At 38.5% G+C, this 19,258-nt stretch overlaps 1 protein-coding gene across 2 annotated transcripts in view; it reads left to right on the top strand.

The window, feature by feature from the left end:
• The window catches only part of LOC131068698 (glutathione gamma-glutamylcysteinyltransferase 1), a 136,319-nt gene that overhangs the window by 85,029 nt on the left and 32,032 nt on the right, over positions 1-19,258 (top strand). For both annotated transcript variants that reach the window (XM_058003950.2, XM_058003948.2), the window contains 2 exons: positions 1,299-1,462; positions 5,352-5,403. In XM_058003950.2, coding sequence (XP_057859933.1) covers positions 1,299-1,462; positions 5,352-5,403 — 216 coding nt within the window. The remainder of the gene's footprint in view (positions 1-1,298; positions 1,463-5,351; positions 5,404-19,258) is intronic.

Below are 19,258 nucleotides of genomic sequence, written 5' to 3'. Positions count from 1 at the left end.
GTCCCCATTTGCAATGGGGCGATGTGTGAAATAGGTCACAACAGGACCCCGCGAGGGGCATTGCCCCTAGACTCCCATTTGTTTTGGCAGGTACACTACAAGTTGGGGTTGTCCAGTCCAAGTCATTGTCTGTCATTAGTCTTCCCGAATATTACTTGATGTTTACTTGTCGTCTAGAAGATGACATTTTTTTTGGGGAGGGGATGATGTAGTCGGCATAAAATGCTTATTGTTATGTTTGAATATATCTATTATCTGACAATGTATTAATTGTTTGTATTAAGTGGGTTGTCACTCTTGGGTAGTTAATGTGTTAGTTGGTTGACGGTTGTGTTCCTCTCGACAACCGTTGGGTCCTTTCAATATGTTGTGTACCGCCAACGAAGGTAGTATGGTATAGTCGGATTAATCTTAATCCTTGGACGACCATCTTTGGTCTTCTTCTCTAAAATAATATCATGTGCGAATAAAGATACGTTTTACTGCTATGTTTGGTATGCATTATCAATTGTATTATTATTTCTTGTACTTAATTTATTAGATATAATAGTAAACATTATCCTTGGTCATTTATTCAATTCTTCTTAAAAGTCCCTAGTAGATATGCATTTTCATTCAGATACTTATCCTTGCATATACTTTGCAAGATGCTTAGTCAAAAGCCAACATTATAGGAATTGAGCATGCTCAACACCAATTTGTATCCCATTTGATTCATTGGAAAGCATCTTCTATTGGCTACATAGTGATATTGATTAGAGGTCAAAAGTACAACGTTTATAAACATGGGAGACAAGAATTTCATAATGACTAACTAGATGAGAAATAGCTTATGTTTGACCTAGAAAATGACTATATGAAAATTCTTGTATTGGTACAACAAACTTAACGACAATTGATGTGACAAGGAAAAACTACAAACTATCAACATGCCTCAAATTGATAAAAATTTCAAAATAAGGCATTACATTGGGGCAAACAATTGAAATAGGTTGTTAATATCAAACTAAGTTGTAATACTAATGATTTATGTGGTATGTAGGAACTAGGAAGTTGCTCTCCAAATCAAGAGTAAGAAATGAAATGCTATAGTAGTTTGGGAAAAAACTTGATTTAGCCTTCATGTTGATATGTTTTTAAATTTTTACTTTAAAGGCAAATGTATTTTGTAGTTTTCATTGCAAAGTGTCTTTGTTACTTATTTTTCTTATTGTTGGCCTCCACTTTATTACTATCGATGTTGCATGGATTAGAATATATAGTTATTTATAAACATTTTAAATTTATATTGTTGACAGACAGGATCTGGTCATTTTTCTCCTATTGGTGGATATCATTGTGAAAAAGACATGGCCCTTATTTTGGATGTTGCGCGCTTTAAGTATCCTCCTCATTGGGTTCCAATTCCACTTCTTTGGGAGGCAATGAACACCATAGATGAATCAACTCAACATCATAGAGGGTATGGCTTATTAAGTTCTCACATAGGTAGATCATTGCTTGTTCACTTATGATCTCATCACCAATAGGAGATATTTTAAAAAAGAGGTAGATTGCATACTCAGTTATTTTTTTGAATTTTTGTTAAAACCCAATTAATACCATGTTAGTATACATATAAAATTTGACTTTCATACCTTGCTTGTTTTGTCGTCAATCAATCATCTTTTTTTGTATTAATCAAAGTCAGAGGATTTTCCTAGCAGGTTGCAAAGTCATCATGTCACTGTCTTGTGTTTCAACTAACTTCTCTTGCAAGATGTTTGAGTTTGCACTATTCCAAGATAACTATTGATGAGGATCCTAATTGATAGTGGTTGTGATGAAATGACAAAGGTGTGAAAACTTGAGAGAAGTTGAAGGAGCCTTAGCTCACTTTTTCCTTTGCAAAGCCACTAATGGCACATGCTTAAGATGGCAAAACCATAAGTGATCTTTGCTGGGACACATTTTAGATGGTTAAGCCAATGACTAATTCCATCCAAATCTCCTCCCAAAACCATAAGTGATCTTTGCTGGGACACATTTTAGATGGTTAAGCCAATGACTAATTCCATCCAAATCTCCTTCCAACAGTCAAATACTAAAGAGGCATGCTTTTTCTATGCCCAAGTAATCTTTTCTTGTATTAATCATCTTGATCACAAAGAGTGACAAAGTGATGATGCAATAGAATGTGAAAATGGTAATTTGTAATTTTCCACCTCCCCTAGTTTCCAATCCTTAACTCATTAATAGGGGTCTTGTGTCTTGCTTATGCATTATTATAATGGTTGCCATCTTGTATAAAATCTTGACTCATCACATGGGATGTTGTTTATTACAGGGAGAGTTTTTATCTTTTTGGCTATGTGAAAGATGAACAGATTTTTATATATCGTGGGTGAATTGGTGGTAGGGCTTGAGTTCGATTTTGGTTTGTGGTGTTGTTCACTGGGTTTTGTTGGGCTGTGCAACTATTTGGGATGAAGATAGAGAAGATAGGGCAAAGTTTTCAAGTTACCAATTTTCAAGGATGAGAAACCAATAGGATAGTGGATAAATTGTGAATGTGGATGTTGCTCGATTTCCATTTTCTGCTAAGTAAGCCTTGATTTTAAAGGGTGGCAAATTGATCATGCAATAAAATGTGAAAAGGTAATTTGTAATCTGCCACCCTCCCCAATTTCCGTTTTGCAACTCAATAATGGGGGTGTTGCAGCTTTGTTATGCATTATTATAATGGCCACCATTTTGTACAAATCTTGTATCATTGCATGTGATGTTATTGTTTGCAGAGGTAGCTTCCATCTTTCCTTGTGTGAGAGATGTGCATGGTTCTTTATATCTTGGATGAGACTGTTTTTTGGCAAGGCTTGTCATGTCCCCTCTTTAGCTCAGTCTGGCAGAGACATGTGTGTTAGCCTATTATGGAGTCTTGTAGGTTGGCAATGGTGGATAGAGACTCAGTCAGGATATTCAGTGTTTGGATTTGGTGTTTCTGGCAATAGTAGACCAGTTTGGAGTAGTTCCTTGATTTTAGGAGGCAGTTCCTACTTTTTAGGAGGTTATGACAGCGTCCAGGGTTGGGGTTCCATGAGACCATTCCTTGGTTTCAGTTTCAGGAGATTTGGGTGTGTTTCCTAGTTTCTAGGAGCGTCCCTAGATTTTAGGGATGAGACTGCTAGTTGATCCATGATTTCCGACATCAGTCACAGACAGGTGACACATTCCGTTTCAGACTTTTGGAGTCATTTGAGCCTTCTGCAGCTATTTGGGTTATATTTTTAATATATTTAAATATTTCCTAAGTTAGCGTTTAATTTTTAATTAATTAAATAAGGCTATGTTTATAGCCATTTTGGAGTAATAAGGGGTTTTTGGCTTCATCTGGATGCATATGCCCATGTGTTATAGCTCGTTGGAAAGGTCTTGAACTTTTCTAAATGTTTTCCATTTGTCAGGGACCCTTTTGATGAACGGAATTCTTTTATATTAAAAAAGTGGTGTTTTCTCTATACTTGGCGACTAAAAATGAGAAATAAGACTTTATAAGCCTAAGCGCACTTTTCATACACTTTTAGGGTTCGAGCTAGAGGGAAGGAGTTATAAGGAGATGGTAACCTAATTATCAAGTATCTTTTACACATTTTCATCTTTGATTTGGAGAATTTGCTCTGGAGAGCGATTCAACATCTGAGACGAAAACCCCAGGGTCTTGCCTGTCTGGGACGTAGCCCCCAGCACAGTGGTTATTCAGTTTTCAGTGCCTTAGAGTTGGTACGACATCTTTTTTGGAGGATTCAGTGGACAGAGTTAGGGTTCAGCGTGGAGATTGGGGTTTCCAGCTTGGCATCACCTAACAGCCGTACAGCTGTACTTTGCAGCCATTTCTCTTCCCACCTGGAGCTATGTAAGAGCTTTGGACGTTTGCGGCAGCCTCCTTATTTATTACAGTATTCACCCTTCATCCAGGTTGGACTCATTGCTTATTGTAATCTTCCTGGAATTGTTTGGAATCACTATCTGGATAATTATTTGATTTAAATAATTAGAAATCTGCTTGGTACGATTCTGATTTGGCTGTGTATGAACAGTTATTTCCAGTACTCTTTTCATGTACTTGTTCTTCAATTATTACTTGCTGAAAAACTATCAAAACATAAAAAGAATTCAACTTTCTGTAACTTCTGTCTATCTCTGGAAGATTATAGTAATAAACAGGAAATTCAATTAAAAATAATTAAAAGACTTACAGCAGATCAGCGAAGGGATCCATCAGGGATCTTTCAAGGCTTGAATTTCATTTTGGTTTGTGGTGTTGGTCAGTAGTTTTTCTTTGGGCTGCAGAGTGCTGTGGGATGAAAATAGGTAAGCTAAGGCACAATGTTGTAGAGATGGGTGTTGTATCAAACAAGTGGCTGAAGTGCACCTCCACTGTCAAGGATTATGTTGTGATAGTCTTTGTGAAGAACTTTTGGGACCTGACAGACTGGAGAACTCCAGGGTTTTGTGGACACCTTTCTTTTTCTCCTAGTATATTTTGTAGAGATAGTTGGAAGTGGAACAAATAGATGCAGTTTCTGGTCATGTTTTGAAGTGCTCAGTTCTTGGGGGTTACATGGAGAAAGTTAAGGAAATGTTGGATTTATAAGTATTCTGCATCGATTTGGATCTTTATGTTGATAACAGGTATTCTGAGAAATGGAAATCTAGTCAATTTCCAAGAAGGGGATTGTAAGAGTGGTTTAAGAGAATTATATTGTACTTGGGGTGATGATAGTAGATAGAGCTGATGGGGCTGCAGTAGTCCTTTCACCTCTCTAGTTTGCAGTTCATCTGTTGGGAAAGCTTTTGTTTTGTCCATTTTATAAATATTTATGTCACTATATAGTAAGAAGTTTTATATAGATATGTTGGCTTTTTAGCCCTTTTGTAATCAAATTTTACTTAGGGTGTGGTTCCCTATATAGCTCACAACTATATTATAAAAAAAAAGCCTATATATCATTATTTATTAATAATTACCATTCAAGCATTTTAGTTGTGGTTGAAATATATGATCTAGCATGGTATCTATTGATAATTAAAAGGTTGTCATTGTCCTTGATTTCCAAGCATGCAGTTTATCCTTTGTAGTATTGCACCGTGCAAGCAAGTTTTCTTTTGCTTTACTTTGAAGTATATCTGCTTCTATGTCTAATTTATGAATGAAAAATAGTTTTGGATGTAATCATGTTTGACATCTGGATTTCTCAGTTATTTTTTGTACAAGAGATTGCTCTGCCTGTTATATTATCTAGCCTTACGATTCTTCTTTTGATGGTTCTACTTGGAGACTACTAACACGGGTTTACCATATTGTGTATCAGGTTCATGCTAATTTCAAAGCGCGAACAAGCTCCATCATTACTTTATACCCTGGTAATAAGAGGAGACCAAATATAATCATAAAGATTTTACAATGGTTTTAACATTAGATACTTGGTTTGTTACTTTCCTTTCTTTTGCATTTTGTGAACTATAAATACTTTACTAAGATAACTTTTTTTTTCTATAAGCTTCAATAATGTGTAGAGGTTAAAATGTTTGGGTAACTAACACATAAGAGTCACAATTTGTCAAGACTAATTGATAAATAAAGCTAAAAGGTACCATTCCTTGTTGTTTTCTTGAATTCATTCTAGATTCAGTCAAGAAAAATCTATATTGGAGACTGGAATGAGAAAGATGATGAATCTTATTAATACTCAGGAATGACCAAAATGGTTCAGTGAGACTCAAAATACAAGGCCTTTTATTAAAAACAGTAGTTGAAAAGAAATTCTTTCCTCAAAGGATCATATAGAAAAGACTGATATAACCTTTAAATGCTTAAAATATGGAAGAAATGAAAAAATCAGAGAGATTATGTTGGAAAAGGAGTCTTTGAGAATGTCCTCTGGAGAAAGGCCCAGTCTATAGCTGTTATGGCCCCAACTTGGAGTTCAATCCATAAAGAAGTAGCTAACTGTATATTTGAACTATTGTAGAATAGTCAGAGACAAGTCATGGGTCACCCCAAGAAAAGAGGATGATATTATCAGTTGCCAATTGTCACATCATTATTGCATCATCCCTATGATGAAATTTCTAAATTTTTGAATATATGCTTGTACTTCTTTGGCTGATCTGGCAATAATGGTAGCATTTAATCTGACTAATGAATACCATGAATTACCCTCATAGATGGTGTCATTTGTCATGTGCTGAATCTAGAAAAAGGATATTATAGGTAGTATGTAGCTGATGTTGCTGATATTAACTACTCAAAGCTGTTGGATGGATCATAAACCCTGTGTTGATCCTCATTGACTGTCATGTCTGTTGCATCGAATCAAGAGAATTGTTGTTTGATCGAATTGCTTAAGATGTGTGCTATTTAACTGCACCAGACGACAGAGACTGCTGCACTGGCTATTATGCCTGCTGTACTAGTTGTGGTGATTGTTTTATTGTTAAAGTATGCTGCATCAACTAGAATATTTGTTTGTTGACAAAATCAGAAAAAAATGACTGAACATTTATGAGGGTCTATTGACTTTGTTAACAAGTCCTAATAGGCATTTATTGCTTTACTTGCAGACAGTGAATTGAATTTCTAGAAATGAATTACAATGTCATAAAAAACATTTTGAAGGTTATGAATGAGTTGCCTTGTTTTCCATTGTCTAAAGGAAATCCACCTCTGGGATCCACAGATAAAAAGGTAATCCACCTCTGGGATCCAACAGAGATTTGTATGGGATCTACCTCTTGGATCTAACAGATTGATTATGAAACCCTCCTTTTTTACTATCGAGTTTGCCGTGAATATGGCCATTTGCAGTGGATGTGTCCTAAATCTAACTCTGCAAGGCCTACAAGTAATGGGGCTTCTTGTCCATATGGTAAAAGACAAATAAGGTTTTATCCCAGTCAAAACCTGAAACAAGGTTAGAGGGCAGAAGAGAACTCTGAAGGATAGACAGCCTGATGAGGTGTTTAATAGATTTGATGCTCTAGAAGAATTAGACCAGGTGGATGAGGTTATTGCGAGGATGTGTATTGATCAAGAATCGATGGGTATAGATCAAACAGTTTTTGAGAAGGGTAATACTCTTCTTGTTGTTTTACAGGTTGGAGAGATAGATGCTCATATGGATACAAAGATTCCCTTGTTGATTCTAGGAGAGTTGGAAACAAATGGGAATAAAGAGGTGAATGATTGTCTAGGTGGTACTACCTTGGTAGACAATATAGAAAAAATTCCTAATGAGGTCGGTAAAAGTAAGGGAACCTCAACTGCTTTGGGATTACAACAAAAAACTCTCAAAAAGGGGGCTCCTAAGAAGTCTTCTAAGGTGGGTAGGAAGAAAGATCAAGAAAAAGTGAAACTTATTGGTGAGACATTGGTTGAGTTTGGCTCGGTGAAATCCATTGATTCCCATTTCTCCCCATCCATTTAAATGATAGTTCTCATGGAATGTAAGGGGTCTCAATAGCATCCCTAGACAAAAGGTTGTTCGAGATTTGATACGTTCTCATCCTCCATATATTGTATTCATTCAGGAGACTAAGTTGTCTGTTGAGAGTATGTCGAGCTTGCCTTCCAAAATTTGGACTAGAGGCCAATGCTAGTGCATTTGGGCGCAGGGTAATTTAGGTGGAGTGGCTTGCTTTTGAGACCCAAGAAAGGTTATTCCTTTGTGGTGGGTTTCTAGCAAATCTTCATTGACTATGGTTGCCTCAAGTTTGGAATCGGGCGAAGTTAATCTTTTCACCAATGTTTATGCTCCAACTAATCTCTCAAGGAAGTCTTTGCTTTGGTTTCATATTAGGATGATTAGATCCCTTGTCCTTCATTTGCCTTGGATTCTTATAGGAGACTTTAAGAGAGAAGTCTTTGCTTTGATTTCATATTAGGATGATTAAATCCCTTGTCCCTCATTTGCATTGTATTTTTGCAGGAGACTTTAATGCTATTTTAAGTTTGAATAAAAAGCAAGGAAGTATTATCAAGCTGGAGCATTCTTCTAAGATCTTGAAGGATGATATAGAACTTTTGAATTTGATTGACATAAAGCCATCTAATAGTATATTCACCTGGAATAATAGGAGGAGGGGTGTTGATGCTATCTCTGAGAGGCTAGACACATTCCTGGTGTCTAATTTTTGGGTCAGGGACAATTGGATTACTAGCTTTGAGATTCCTGGTTGGAAAGGTTCGGATCATTGGTCGATCAAACTTTCTGCTACTCTTCAGAATTTCAAAAAATTCTTCTTTCAAATTTCAAATATGTTGCTTTGTGATTCCTCTTTACAGGAAGCCATTGCAAATTGGCGGTCTGAGGGGAAGCCTGCTTTTGGGACAGCCATGTTTTCCTTCACTAAGAGACTTTAATATGTTAAGTACAGGCTAAAAAAGATGGATCAGACAATGCTTTGGCAATGTTTTTAAGGCTAAGTTGAGGCCCAAGCTCGTTTGGATGTTATTAGTCGTTAGATTCAGGATCATGGCTTAACAGAAGAATCCTTCAAATTAGATGCTACAACTGTAAAAGGTTTGGAGGAATGGGAAGTGCACGAAGAAATCTTCTGGAAGCAAAAGTCTCGTATTGATTGGTTAGAAGAAGGGGATAGAACATTGCTTTCTTCCATTACTCTGTTAAGGATGGGAGGCAAGGAAACCTCACTTCCTCTCTTAGGTCTTTTAAAGGGAACCAAGGCTCAGGAGGAAGAAGATCTTATTTTGGAATGTATTCCTTCTTTGGTGTCTCATGAGATGAATAAGTTTTTAAACAAACCCATTACTCTGGATGAATTAGAAATGATTGTGTTTCAAATGAAGAAAGGGAAAGCCCCTGGTCTAGACTGTTTTCCTAATGAGTTGTACTAGGAGTTTTGGGATGTTGTCAAACTAGACCTTCTAGAGGTTGTTTTGGAATCTTAGAGGAATAAACAAATGTTGAAAGCCATGAATGCTACATTCCTTGGTCTTATCCTTAAAAGAGAGGGAGCTGATTCTTTGGATCTTTTTAGACCTATAGCCTTGTGTAATGTTGTTTATAAAATTTTCATGAAGTTGGTTGAGAGACTCAAGCCGTGGCTTAGTACTCTTATCTTAGAGGAGCAAGGGGGTTTTGTTGCTGGTAGGCAAATCTTGGATGGGGTTGTGGTTGCAACTGAGGCTATTCACTCTATGGCAACATCCAAAGACAAGACTATATTTATTAAGCTTGACATGGCCAAAGCTTATGATCGGGTCAACTGAAATTTTTTGAATAAGGTTTTGGTGGCGTTTGGGTTTGGTAGTGAGTGGGTCAAATGGATCATGAGCTTCCTGACCTCTTCCTCCTTCTCTGCTCTCTTTAACAATGAACCCTCTGAACTTTTTGGTGCTTCTCGTGGTCTTCGCCAAGGTGACCCACTTTCACCTTACTTATTCATATTAGTGGAGAAGGGCTTGGGAAGGTTTTTAAAGTCCCGTGTGAGGAATGGGTTGACTCAAGGGTGGAATTGGGGTGACACATTGCCTCCCCACTTTCATTTACATTTTATGGATGATACAACTTTGATGGGACTTGCTTGGGTGAATGCAGCAATGAATCTTAGAAAGTTGTTGGATGTTTATTTGGTAGCCTTTGGGCAAAAAATTAATGAGAACAAATCATCCATTTTCTTCTTTAACACTCCTAAGGCTATCCAAACTAGGATTGCTCATATTCTTAGATTCCAAATTGGTACTCTTCCTTTGGTGTATCTTGGTATCGCCATTTCTATAGGCACTTTGTCGAGAAGGTTTTTGTAAGAAGTTTTAGATAAATTTTGTAGAAAGGTCACTCATTGGACTTGTAGGTGGCTTTCCTTTGCTGGAAGGAGGATTCTTCTTAAGTCAGTGATTTAGGCTCTTCCTTTATACAAGTGTTTTGTGTAGGTGGCTCCTTCTAGCTTCATTCAAGAGTTTGATGCAGTGTTCCACAGGCGTTGGGGACGGGGGGACGTGTTTCCGGGACGGGGGGGACCAAGGGCCTAAGTTTGGGGACGGCGGGGGGGTGGCGGGGTGGTGGTGCTGATATAGTTATACATATACATATAGTACTTGAAAAACTAGTTTTGAAAAGATGCATGACAGTATTATAGTATAAGAATTACATTTCAAATGAGACTATAGGAAATTTGAAATACTAAATCTAAATACCAAGATTTCTTCAATGCTAATTGTGTTGTTATATGGAGCCTAATTAGACTCAGAGGTTAAATTTTCCCTACTTCTATCGGCGCAGTTTCCCCCTATATTTTTCAACGGGGGTTTGGGGGCAGCACCCCCAAGTTGGGGTTAAGGGGCAGCGCCCCTTGCGCGTTCCCGAGGCCAAAAATACTTCTATTATTTTCTAAAGGCATCAGGTGTTATTTTTCTATTGGCCCACGTCCAATTAGGGTTACCCCTTAACCCCCCCAAAAGTCACATGTTTTTTAAAAACTGCTTTTTTTGGTTAGCTTTGACGTGGGAACGTGGGAGACGCCTGGGCATCTCCCCGTCCCTTGAGAGACAGGGAGACGCCTAGACGTCTCCCGGGAGACGTCTCCACGTCTCCCTGGGAGACACGGAGACGTCTCCTCATCCTGGCGGCGCTTGGGTGGCGGTGGCGGGACGGTGGGGGGCGTCACGTCCCTGTCCCTGAGACGCTTCTGACGGGGGGACGCGCCCAAAAAGGGGGGGGGACGCGTCCCCCTGGAACACTGGTTTGATGCCCTATCTTGCCAATTCTTATGTGTTGGTAATTTGTATACAAAGAAATGGAGTTTGGTTAAGTGGGATTCTGTGGGTAGATTGAAGCAAGAAGGTGGTCTTGGCCTTCGTTAGACTAGCCTCAATGGTCAAGCCTTGGTTGCTAAACTCTATTGGAAATGGTGCTATCCCGAGGATCAAGATTGGGCAAGGATCCTTACTTCTAAGTACCTGGGGGAAGTGGAGGGTCAAGATGTTCCTCGTTGCAACCTTGAGGGCAAAGGTTTTATGATTTGGAGTACCCTTAAAAGGGGCGCTAAATTAATTAAGCAAGGGCTTTTTTGGATTTGTAATAAAGGGTCAGAGGCTTTTACCTGGCACGACTCCTGGGATGGGTCTCCTCCCATCATGCTCGTGCATCCACATCTACAAGTTTTGTGTATTGCTTTTCTTGAGGCGGGATGGAGAAAGGTGGAAAATTATAAAAAATCTGTGACTTTGGGTCAAGTTGAGGTTTTTAGATGGAAAGAACAGCATGAGTGGCCCCAAGGAGGCTTTGAGGAGGATTGTTAGGACCTTAGTAGGATTTTGGCTAGCAGAGCGTGTAATTCTTTGGAGGAGAAAGATATTCTTGCTTGGGGCCCTAATTCGAAAGGAAAATTCTCAGTTGCTTCAGGCTATCAAGAGTTGGATAGACAGATTCATGGGAAAGCTGGGTTCCATGGTAGAAACATATATGGAGCAAATTCTAATGGCCCAAGTGCATTTTTTTCTTGTGGCTAGTTGTTCAAAATAGGTGTTTCACTTGGGAAAATATAAGAAAGAGAGGATTTCGGGGTCCTTCAATATGTGTTTTGTGCAATAATGGGGAGGAGTGCTCTTTGAAATTTTTTTCCCAAGTTACCGGGTTCGCCTGTCTAGAACCCCTAACATAGATCGGGTCCACATGGGTCCTAGGTTGCGTTGGGTTCGTGATTGGTTTGGAGAGGGTTCACCCTAGGGGCCTGTTGACGTGTATTTTGTACACTATCAAACACAGAATAAAATACCTAAAGGTACCTTATCCTCTCTTGAGTAAAGCCTCTGATTGCTGAAGATATCGCGAAAAAGGATCAATCAGGATGACTCCAAGGTTCTTCGTTGTAGGATCTCTACGTGTGGATAAGCCCTCTGTGGTATGATGTGATTTGCTGGAATCACAAGGGGACTTACATTTGATGATTGAACGTCTGATTTGCTTTGAATATTGCTGGAACACAGGCTCTTACTAGCTTTGATTTGAAAAAAAAGGAAAAAAAGATGAGGGCGAGGAAAGGATCTAATTCTAATACTAAGAATGTAGGAGCAATGAATGATCTTTGATGAAATTCTAACTAAGTTTTGTTTTGACATCCCAGGACCATCTCCACAAGGTTAGTGCGATCTTCGAAGGAAAGCTTTATGATGTTCAAATCATCAGTGCAGGCATAGACACCATCAGGTTGATGCATGTCAATGAAGAAGCGACAATTGAAGTTAAGCTTAAGCTGAATGATTCCAATTGACTACACAAGGCAAGTCTGCAATCAACAAACTGCTAGTAGTATGGATATACGAATTCCACCATCAATCAAGCACATTTCTTCCACTCATCTAATAACGTGAAATCAAATATGAGAAGTATAAAGACCATGCAAATTGTCGAATCGACCCATAAATTTCACCATTTCTTCAATGAAGTTACAAGTCTTTTACAACAACATCTTGGCAACAATCTTTGCCTTCTCTCTCTACTCTACTCTAATTGCTTCCAACTATTCCTAACTATTCTAACTATTTTCTAACTGCTTCCAACTATATTCTAACTATTTACAAAATGAAATGCCAGGGCTTATATAGTGCCCTCAATACAATTCGATGGCTTAGATCAATTCGAGATCAATGGCTAAGATTCAACAATGAAAACCCTAATTAGGGTTTGTTACAACCATTACATAACATTTAATGCTTGACCAATGATAAAATTGTATTGCTTGGACACATGTCCTCTCTAGAAAATTCCACCAATGGATAGCTGGGGTAGGTACATCGGAGTTTGTGCCACCTTCCATGAGTTAGGTACATTGAATCTGGAAATGCTGAGGTGGACCACACTGATTGGAGAAGTGATGACTAGGATGCCACCTCGTCTGACACTTGTAACTTGGTAGATATTCGACTTGATGTTGTTGAGAAGCTAGCTTTAATTAATTCATCTGGAACTATCTGCTTCTTCAACGAACCCTTGTTCTAACTTCTTGTGTCCTTGATGTGCAGGATGATTGTTGTACCTCGCCTTGGAATACTGGATTGGAGAAGTCGCCCTTGATGACGTAAGTCCAAAGAATGCATTCCTTGTCGATGCTAGGCTGGATCGAAGAAGGTCGTCCTTGTCCTTGCTTGATCGTCCTTGATCTGGCTTGATTTTCCTTGAGGAGAGTCTTCCGACTTTTAGATCTTTCGAGCTTGGAGTCGCCATCTTGATACCTACACAACATTTCACAATTAATAATATATCTTGAAATCTAAAAATTAAACTTTAAAAGGAAGATTCAAGATTTTAATTAGGAAACTTCATGATAAATCTTGAGTTATCATTTCCTAATTTAGGATTTTCAAAGCAAAATTTAAATCTTCAAAAAAAAAAAAAAATGGTGCCAAGGTGATTATGCCATACCTCCACTTGGGAATTAATTCTTAAAAAAAATGATGCAAAAATAGGAGAATTCGCTAGGCAAAATGTAGATCAAGACTCCCTTTAGCAAAATGCGCCCCCTTTAGTCTTCACAAGCATCAACTCCACCACCTCTAGCCTTCAACACCTTCAAAACATCCGGAATTTATCCTCCAATCTAGCAAGAAATATGCCTCTCCAATAGCCTTCAAGATGAATTTCGCCTTCCTTAGTCTCCACACTTGGTAGAAATTCGCTCCACACAAGCTAGATTTCGCACCTCCTTCCTTGCTTCTCCAAATCGCACTTGAAACAATGAGTGAATGATTTGAATAATGAAAAACACACCCCAAATATATAGAGCGCTCACCATTTCACCTCCCCATAGGCCGACTTGGAAAATAGGCCAAAGAATAAATAAAATTTAAATAAAAGGAGAGGCCGACTTTGGCAAAAACATTAAAAAGACACCTTAAGCGCTTTGAATTTTAATTTAATAATAATTAATTTCGAAATGCCTCAATTAATTAAAAAAAATGATTTTCCAAGGCTCAAAATTAATTATTAAATGCTATGCGATTTTCATTAAATGCCAATTTAATTAGAATTTTTAAAAATATTTTGAAGTTTTTTGGCGAACTTGGCATCTAGTGCGATTTGCTAAAATAAGGCAAAAAAATAATGAATTTTGATAACTTCGCTCTGGTCCCTTGGAGAGGGACAGGAGCGCCTTAGCCATTTTTCATCCAGTTTTGTGGTCTTTGCAACTTTGTTCTTCCTTGAAGCACTTTAAATATCATCGCCATCTTGTGCCTTGACCTAGATTCATCCCAATTTGGGAAGGAAGACATGATAATGTATTTTTCGCCCTAGTCCCTGGGTGAGGGACATGAGCGATTTTGCAACTATGAGCTTACTTGTGTTTTGCTAGCCTTCGAAATTATCTTCATTGTACCAATCACGCCCCTTTTCATTCATTTCAAACATAAAACTTGCTTTGCCTTTGCCCGAAGTTTGTCTTGTGAGAAAATCGCTCTGGTCCCTTGGAGAGGGACAGGAGCGCCTAGTGCAACTTGGGTTGATTCTCTCCTTTGTGGCCTATTCAAGTTATATTCAACGGGCAAAACATACTTCTTTTGACCTCTTCAAATCGCGAAATCACTTAAATCTTGCGAGGATAATGCAAATTCGGAATTCAAGCTCCGGTCCTTCAGTGAGGGACAGGAGCGATTTTTGTCCTCAAGGCCAAATCACTACAATTTTCATCTCAAATTTCCTTTGCTAGGGAAGATTTCACCTTACTTCATGCTATGAATAAAAGTTAATGTCCAAAAAAGGTCTAAAATTGTGCATATAAAGAAAAGCGCTCTGGTCCTTCAGTGAGGGACAGGAGCGGATTTGACCTTCTAGGCAAAAAAAACTTCATCATTTCATTGTCAAGTCTGGATGCTCTATCATGCTCATTTCGTCCTTCATTGTGTCTTTGATGTTCCAATTTGACCAAACAAGGCCAGGAATGACTCAAATAAATCTTTTCGCCCTGGACCCTTGGTAAGGGACAAGAGCGCTTGGCCTTGGTCCCTGGGAGAGGGACAGGAGCGAATTTCGCTCTGGATCCTCAATGAAGGACAGGAGCGAAATTTGACTTTTTGAACTCTCTATCAGGATAATTTTTATGGAATATAACATTTAAGTATAAGAACTTATACTTTAAGTTATATTCCATATATACTTTCAAGATGTTTGAGAGTGGTTTCAGACCTCTAGGAGTTATATTGCAAAATCTAGTTTTTGGAGGTTTTTCGATTTCCAGACTTAGCCAAATTTCAGGATCAGGACTTCACTCCAGCAGGACCCACTATCCTATTGATCTCCCCGACAGCACTCAAAATGCAAAGGCTAACTAACAAAACCCTAAAAGACCAAAAAACAAACCTTAAAAAGCAAAAAAGCAAGGGTCCCCATTTGCAATGGGGCGATGTGTGAAAACGTCACAACAGGGCCCTGGGTTCCCTGTGGGTTTGTGTGGGTTCGTGAACGCCCCTGTGGTGAATCCTGTCCGGACTTGGGCAAACCCAGGTGCAAACCTGGGTGAACCCAGGTTTGTCGGTTGGGTTAAGTCATTTTAAGTGACTTTTAAACATTAAAAAATTGATTTTTTTTTGCCTTTTTGAAGCAAAAAACCCTAATCTGCCCCTTGTTATATGAATCTATGATACATTGATATATATTATATGGCATATGAGTATATGACATAATATGATATATTGAAATTCTGAACTATCAATTGAATTTTGGCATTTCGCATTAATCAATGATGAAGTTTCATGAACTAGTGTCACGTCCTCGAACCCGCTCCCAAACCCGAACCGGTAACTTATTTTTTTGCCTTTATCCCTTTTCTAAGGAAATTTGGCATTGTTGGTGGGGGGGTTGGAACAAGGTTTGCTTCCATGTCACTTCCTTGACTGGGTTCTTGGGTCTTTTGGGGAACTCCCTGTTAGCATAATCGGCAATAGAAGAAGGGTTGGTGTTGGCATTGATGTGAACTAGGTCAAGTGCATTGCCAATGGAGGAGTTAGATGTTCATGCACATTCATGGAATGGACAATGTTAGTATGTGAGTTGATGTATTCAACATATGGACCATGTTAGTGTGTGTTCATCATCAAAGAGAGTCATGGAGAGTTATGATTCAAGACATTTTAGCTTTGATGTTATTCATGTATGTTAGCAGAAGTTGATATGTTTATATAACAACAGAGGTGTTGTCTGGCAGAGATTGATTGTGTAGTGACATGAAATAGTGACATGGTGTGTTCTTAACGGAATGACAAGTTGAATTGAAAGTTGGTCTGAAAGAATTAGTTGATGGATCTCAAAGTGCATTCCTTATGTTAATGGTTTGTTTTCTTGAAGACTGTTGATGTGTATTTTATACACGACCAAAAACAGAATAAAATACCTAAAAGGTACCTTATCCTCTCTTGATTAAAGTCTCTGAATGCTGAAGATGTCGTGAAAAGGATCAATCGGGATGACTTCAAGGTTCTTTGTTGTAGGATCTCTACGTGTAGATAAGCACCAGTGGTCGTTGTATATGCTGTTTCTTCAAGGGGCCTTACGTACTTTCAGAGAAAGCTTGTCCACGTTACTTTCTTTCCAAATGCAGGAACAGGATTTTCCTAATACTAACAGATTTTCAAAAAATGTCAAAAGATAAGGGTTTTAAAGAAGGAAAACTTGAATTGATCCTAAGAATGACTCAATGAAGACTAGACTTGATAAGATTCTACCAATTTCAATTTGGCCAAGAAATTACAACTCTACTGGAATTGATGCGATCTTCTAAGGGGATTCAATAGTTTTTCAAATCATCAAGGATATAGATACTATCATAGAGATACATATCAATACTTCCAAGAATGATTGAATTCTTAATCAATCTCAAGGTTTCCAGTTGACCACACAAGGCGTCCTTACAATTAGTAAGAAGCTAGTGGTTTGGAATATGAATCTTATCAAAGATCAAGCACAACACTTCGTCTTTCAAACTTAAAACTTAAATGCTACTTTAACTGAGAGTGATTCAAGAAAATAAACAATCATGAAGATAGCCACAAGTATTGCAATAAAACACCATAACTTCAATATTTTATTGATCTCATAGCCAAATGGACAACAATTGTTCAAAATTCTTTCTTCACTACTCAATCTTGCTACAACAATAACTTTCTAACTTTCTTCTCTCTAAGCTCTCTCTCTTCTCTAACTTTTTCTCTCTGTAACCCTTGAAATGAAATGAGTGAGGGTATATATAGCATCCTCAAATACAATGAATGGCCCAGATCAAAAGAAGATCAACGGCTGAGATTTTGACACTTAAACCCTAATTAGGGTTTGTTACAAAAAAGTCCCCATTTAGATAAACATCACCAATCCATAGCCAATAAAGAATTGGCACAAAAACCGAGGAGACATAGACCAATAGGAATTAAGCTGCCACATCATCCTATAACAACTTTTCATCTAGAATGTTGTTCCCTTTCCTATGCTCTTTCTTAGCATATTCAATGAATCTGGACACAATTCCTTCAATCTCAGCAATGGGAATCTCAGGAAGATTCTTCATTCGTTCTTCCAAGTGAAGGACTTGATCAAAAGCAGTGAGAAGAGTTGTCTCCCATCCAGGTTCAAGTTCTTTGGTCTTCTCAATCAGGAACATAGTAGTGTACATCTGATCTCGTTGCTTATCTGTGATGATGTTCTCCTCTTTGCAAAAAATGACCTTGATTCTATCGTCCAATTCTTGGATGTCCACATCTGTCTCGATCTCGATCCGCCTGTCAAGAATGGTACACAACACCTCAAACACCTTATCTTGAATTGGATGAATGATCCCTTCAACTCGACTGCATCTGGTGTTGATGTCTTCAAAAAGGACCTCTTTCATCTGGAGCAGAGTTGACCACTGTAGGAGGTTATGGGTTCCTCCATCCATTATCTTTTCTTGAGCCAGAATCCGTCTTGGTGTTTGTCTTATCACTTGTAAGACAGGAATGATAACATCTCTAGTGTGAGCGAATGCAGCTACAATTATCATTAGATTATGGATAATCTCAAGGACCTGGATAGCTCGATGAACTGTCTTCATCATTCTTGTTGTAAATTCAACGGCTACCGTGTGGGATTTATCAATCCAAGAACTTATAAGTTGAACCAAGCTCTTCACCCTTTCTGCCTCACCTACTGATTCAAGAGGGAGTGCTTGTAAAGGAGATATTGCTGGATCCTGACGTCTCAAGGGCTGATTAAGGTGACTAAAATAGTTCCTCCAAGCACTGACCTCCCTTTCAAGCTTCTTATTCTTTTCCATTTCTTCTTTAAGTTTGTCCTTAAGTGCTTCAAATGAATCAGTTGCTTCTTCCATCGCTTGCTCAGAGGTAAGTGGACCAAGCTCAAATGTTTCTAAGTCATACTCTTCTGCAAGAATCTCATCCTCATATTTGTCCACCACTGGTGTAGCTACCTGCACTTTCCTGGATCCTGTCTCATCTCTAATTACCTTGGACATCTTTGTGGCCTTTTTCTTCTCCATTACCTCATGAGAATTTCCTGTAAGGCTTTCCAAGTCAAACACATCTTCTTCCTCTTCAACCACAACTACCTTTGTCAGTCTTTCTTTCAGCCAATCGGGAATGGCAGATCTTCTTTCCCTCACTTGTATTTCTTTAGGTAGTGGCCTATCTTCCCGGAAAGGAGATGTTGCTTCATCATCATTCTTTTCTTCGTGTTGCTCATTAGCATCAACTTGGGGAGATTGACTTGATGAATGCTGAGGTGTCTGTCCTTTCTCTTGTTTATCATTCTGTACCATGGACTCCATAGACTCATCAACTTCATATAGTATCTGCCTCTGATCTTCCCCTTGACTCGCCTCCTTTTCATGCCTTGAAGATGTGCTTGGTGGGTGATCAGGGTTTGTTTTTTGCTTCTTCTTGGAAGGTTCTTTCTTCTCAGGTCCTTCTTTCCTCTTTGAGCCTTTGGAATGAGAAGTATTCTCACTCACACTTGCTTCTCCTTCTTCTGGCCTTGCCTCCAAAGTAAATGTCATTGATACATTCTGCTCCTTCAACTTTTGATGCTGTACATCCACCCATCTGCGAGTGCAGGATAAAACGGGAGCCATCAAAGCCCTCAAGTCTAAAACCTCGGGTTCATTCCAATCTATCTTCACTTCTTTGTCCTCTTTCTCATAGGATGACTAGAGGTATCTACCATTATCTTGGGCTTGATCGGCTACTCTATAAACTTTGCATTTCCTAATGAGATCTAAG

Source organism: Cryptomeria japonica, chromosome 6 (genome assembly GCF_030272615.1).
Source record: "Cryptomeria japonica chromosome 6, Sugi_1.0, whole genome shotgun sequence".
NCBI classification, from domain to species: domain Eukaryota; kingdom Viridiplantae; phylum Streptophyta; class Pinopsida; order Cupressales; family Cupressaceae; genus Cryptomeria; species Cryptomeria japonica.
Note: the sequence above shows the minus strand (reverse complement) of the source record. Positions and strands in the feature narration are given on the sequence as shown.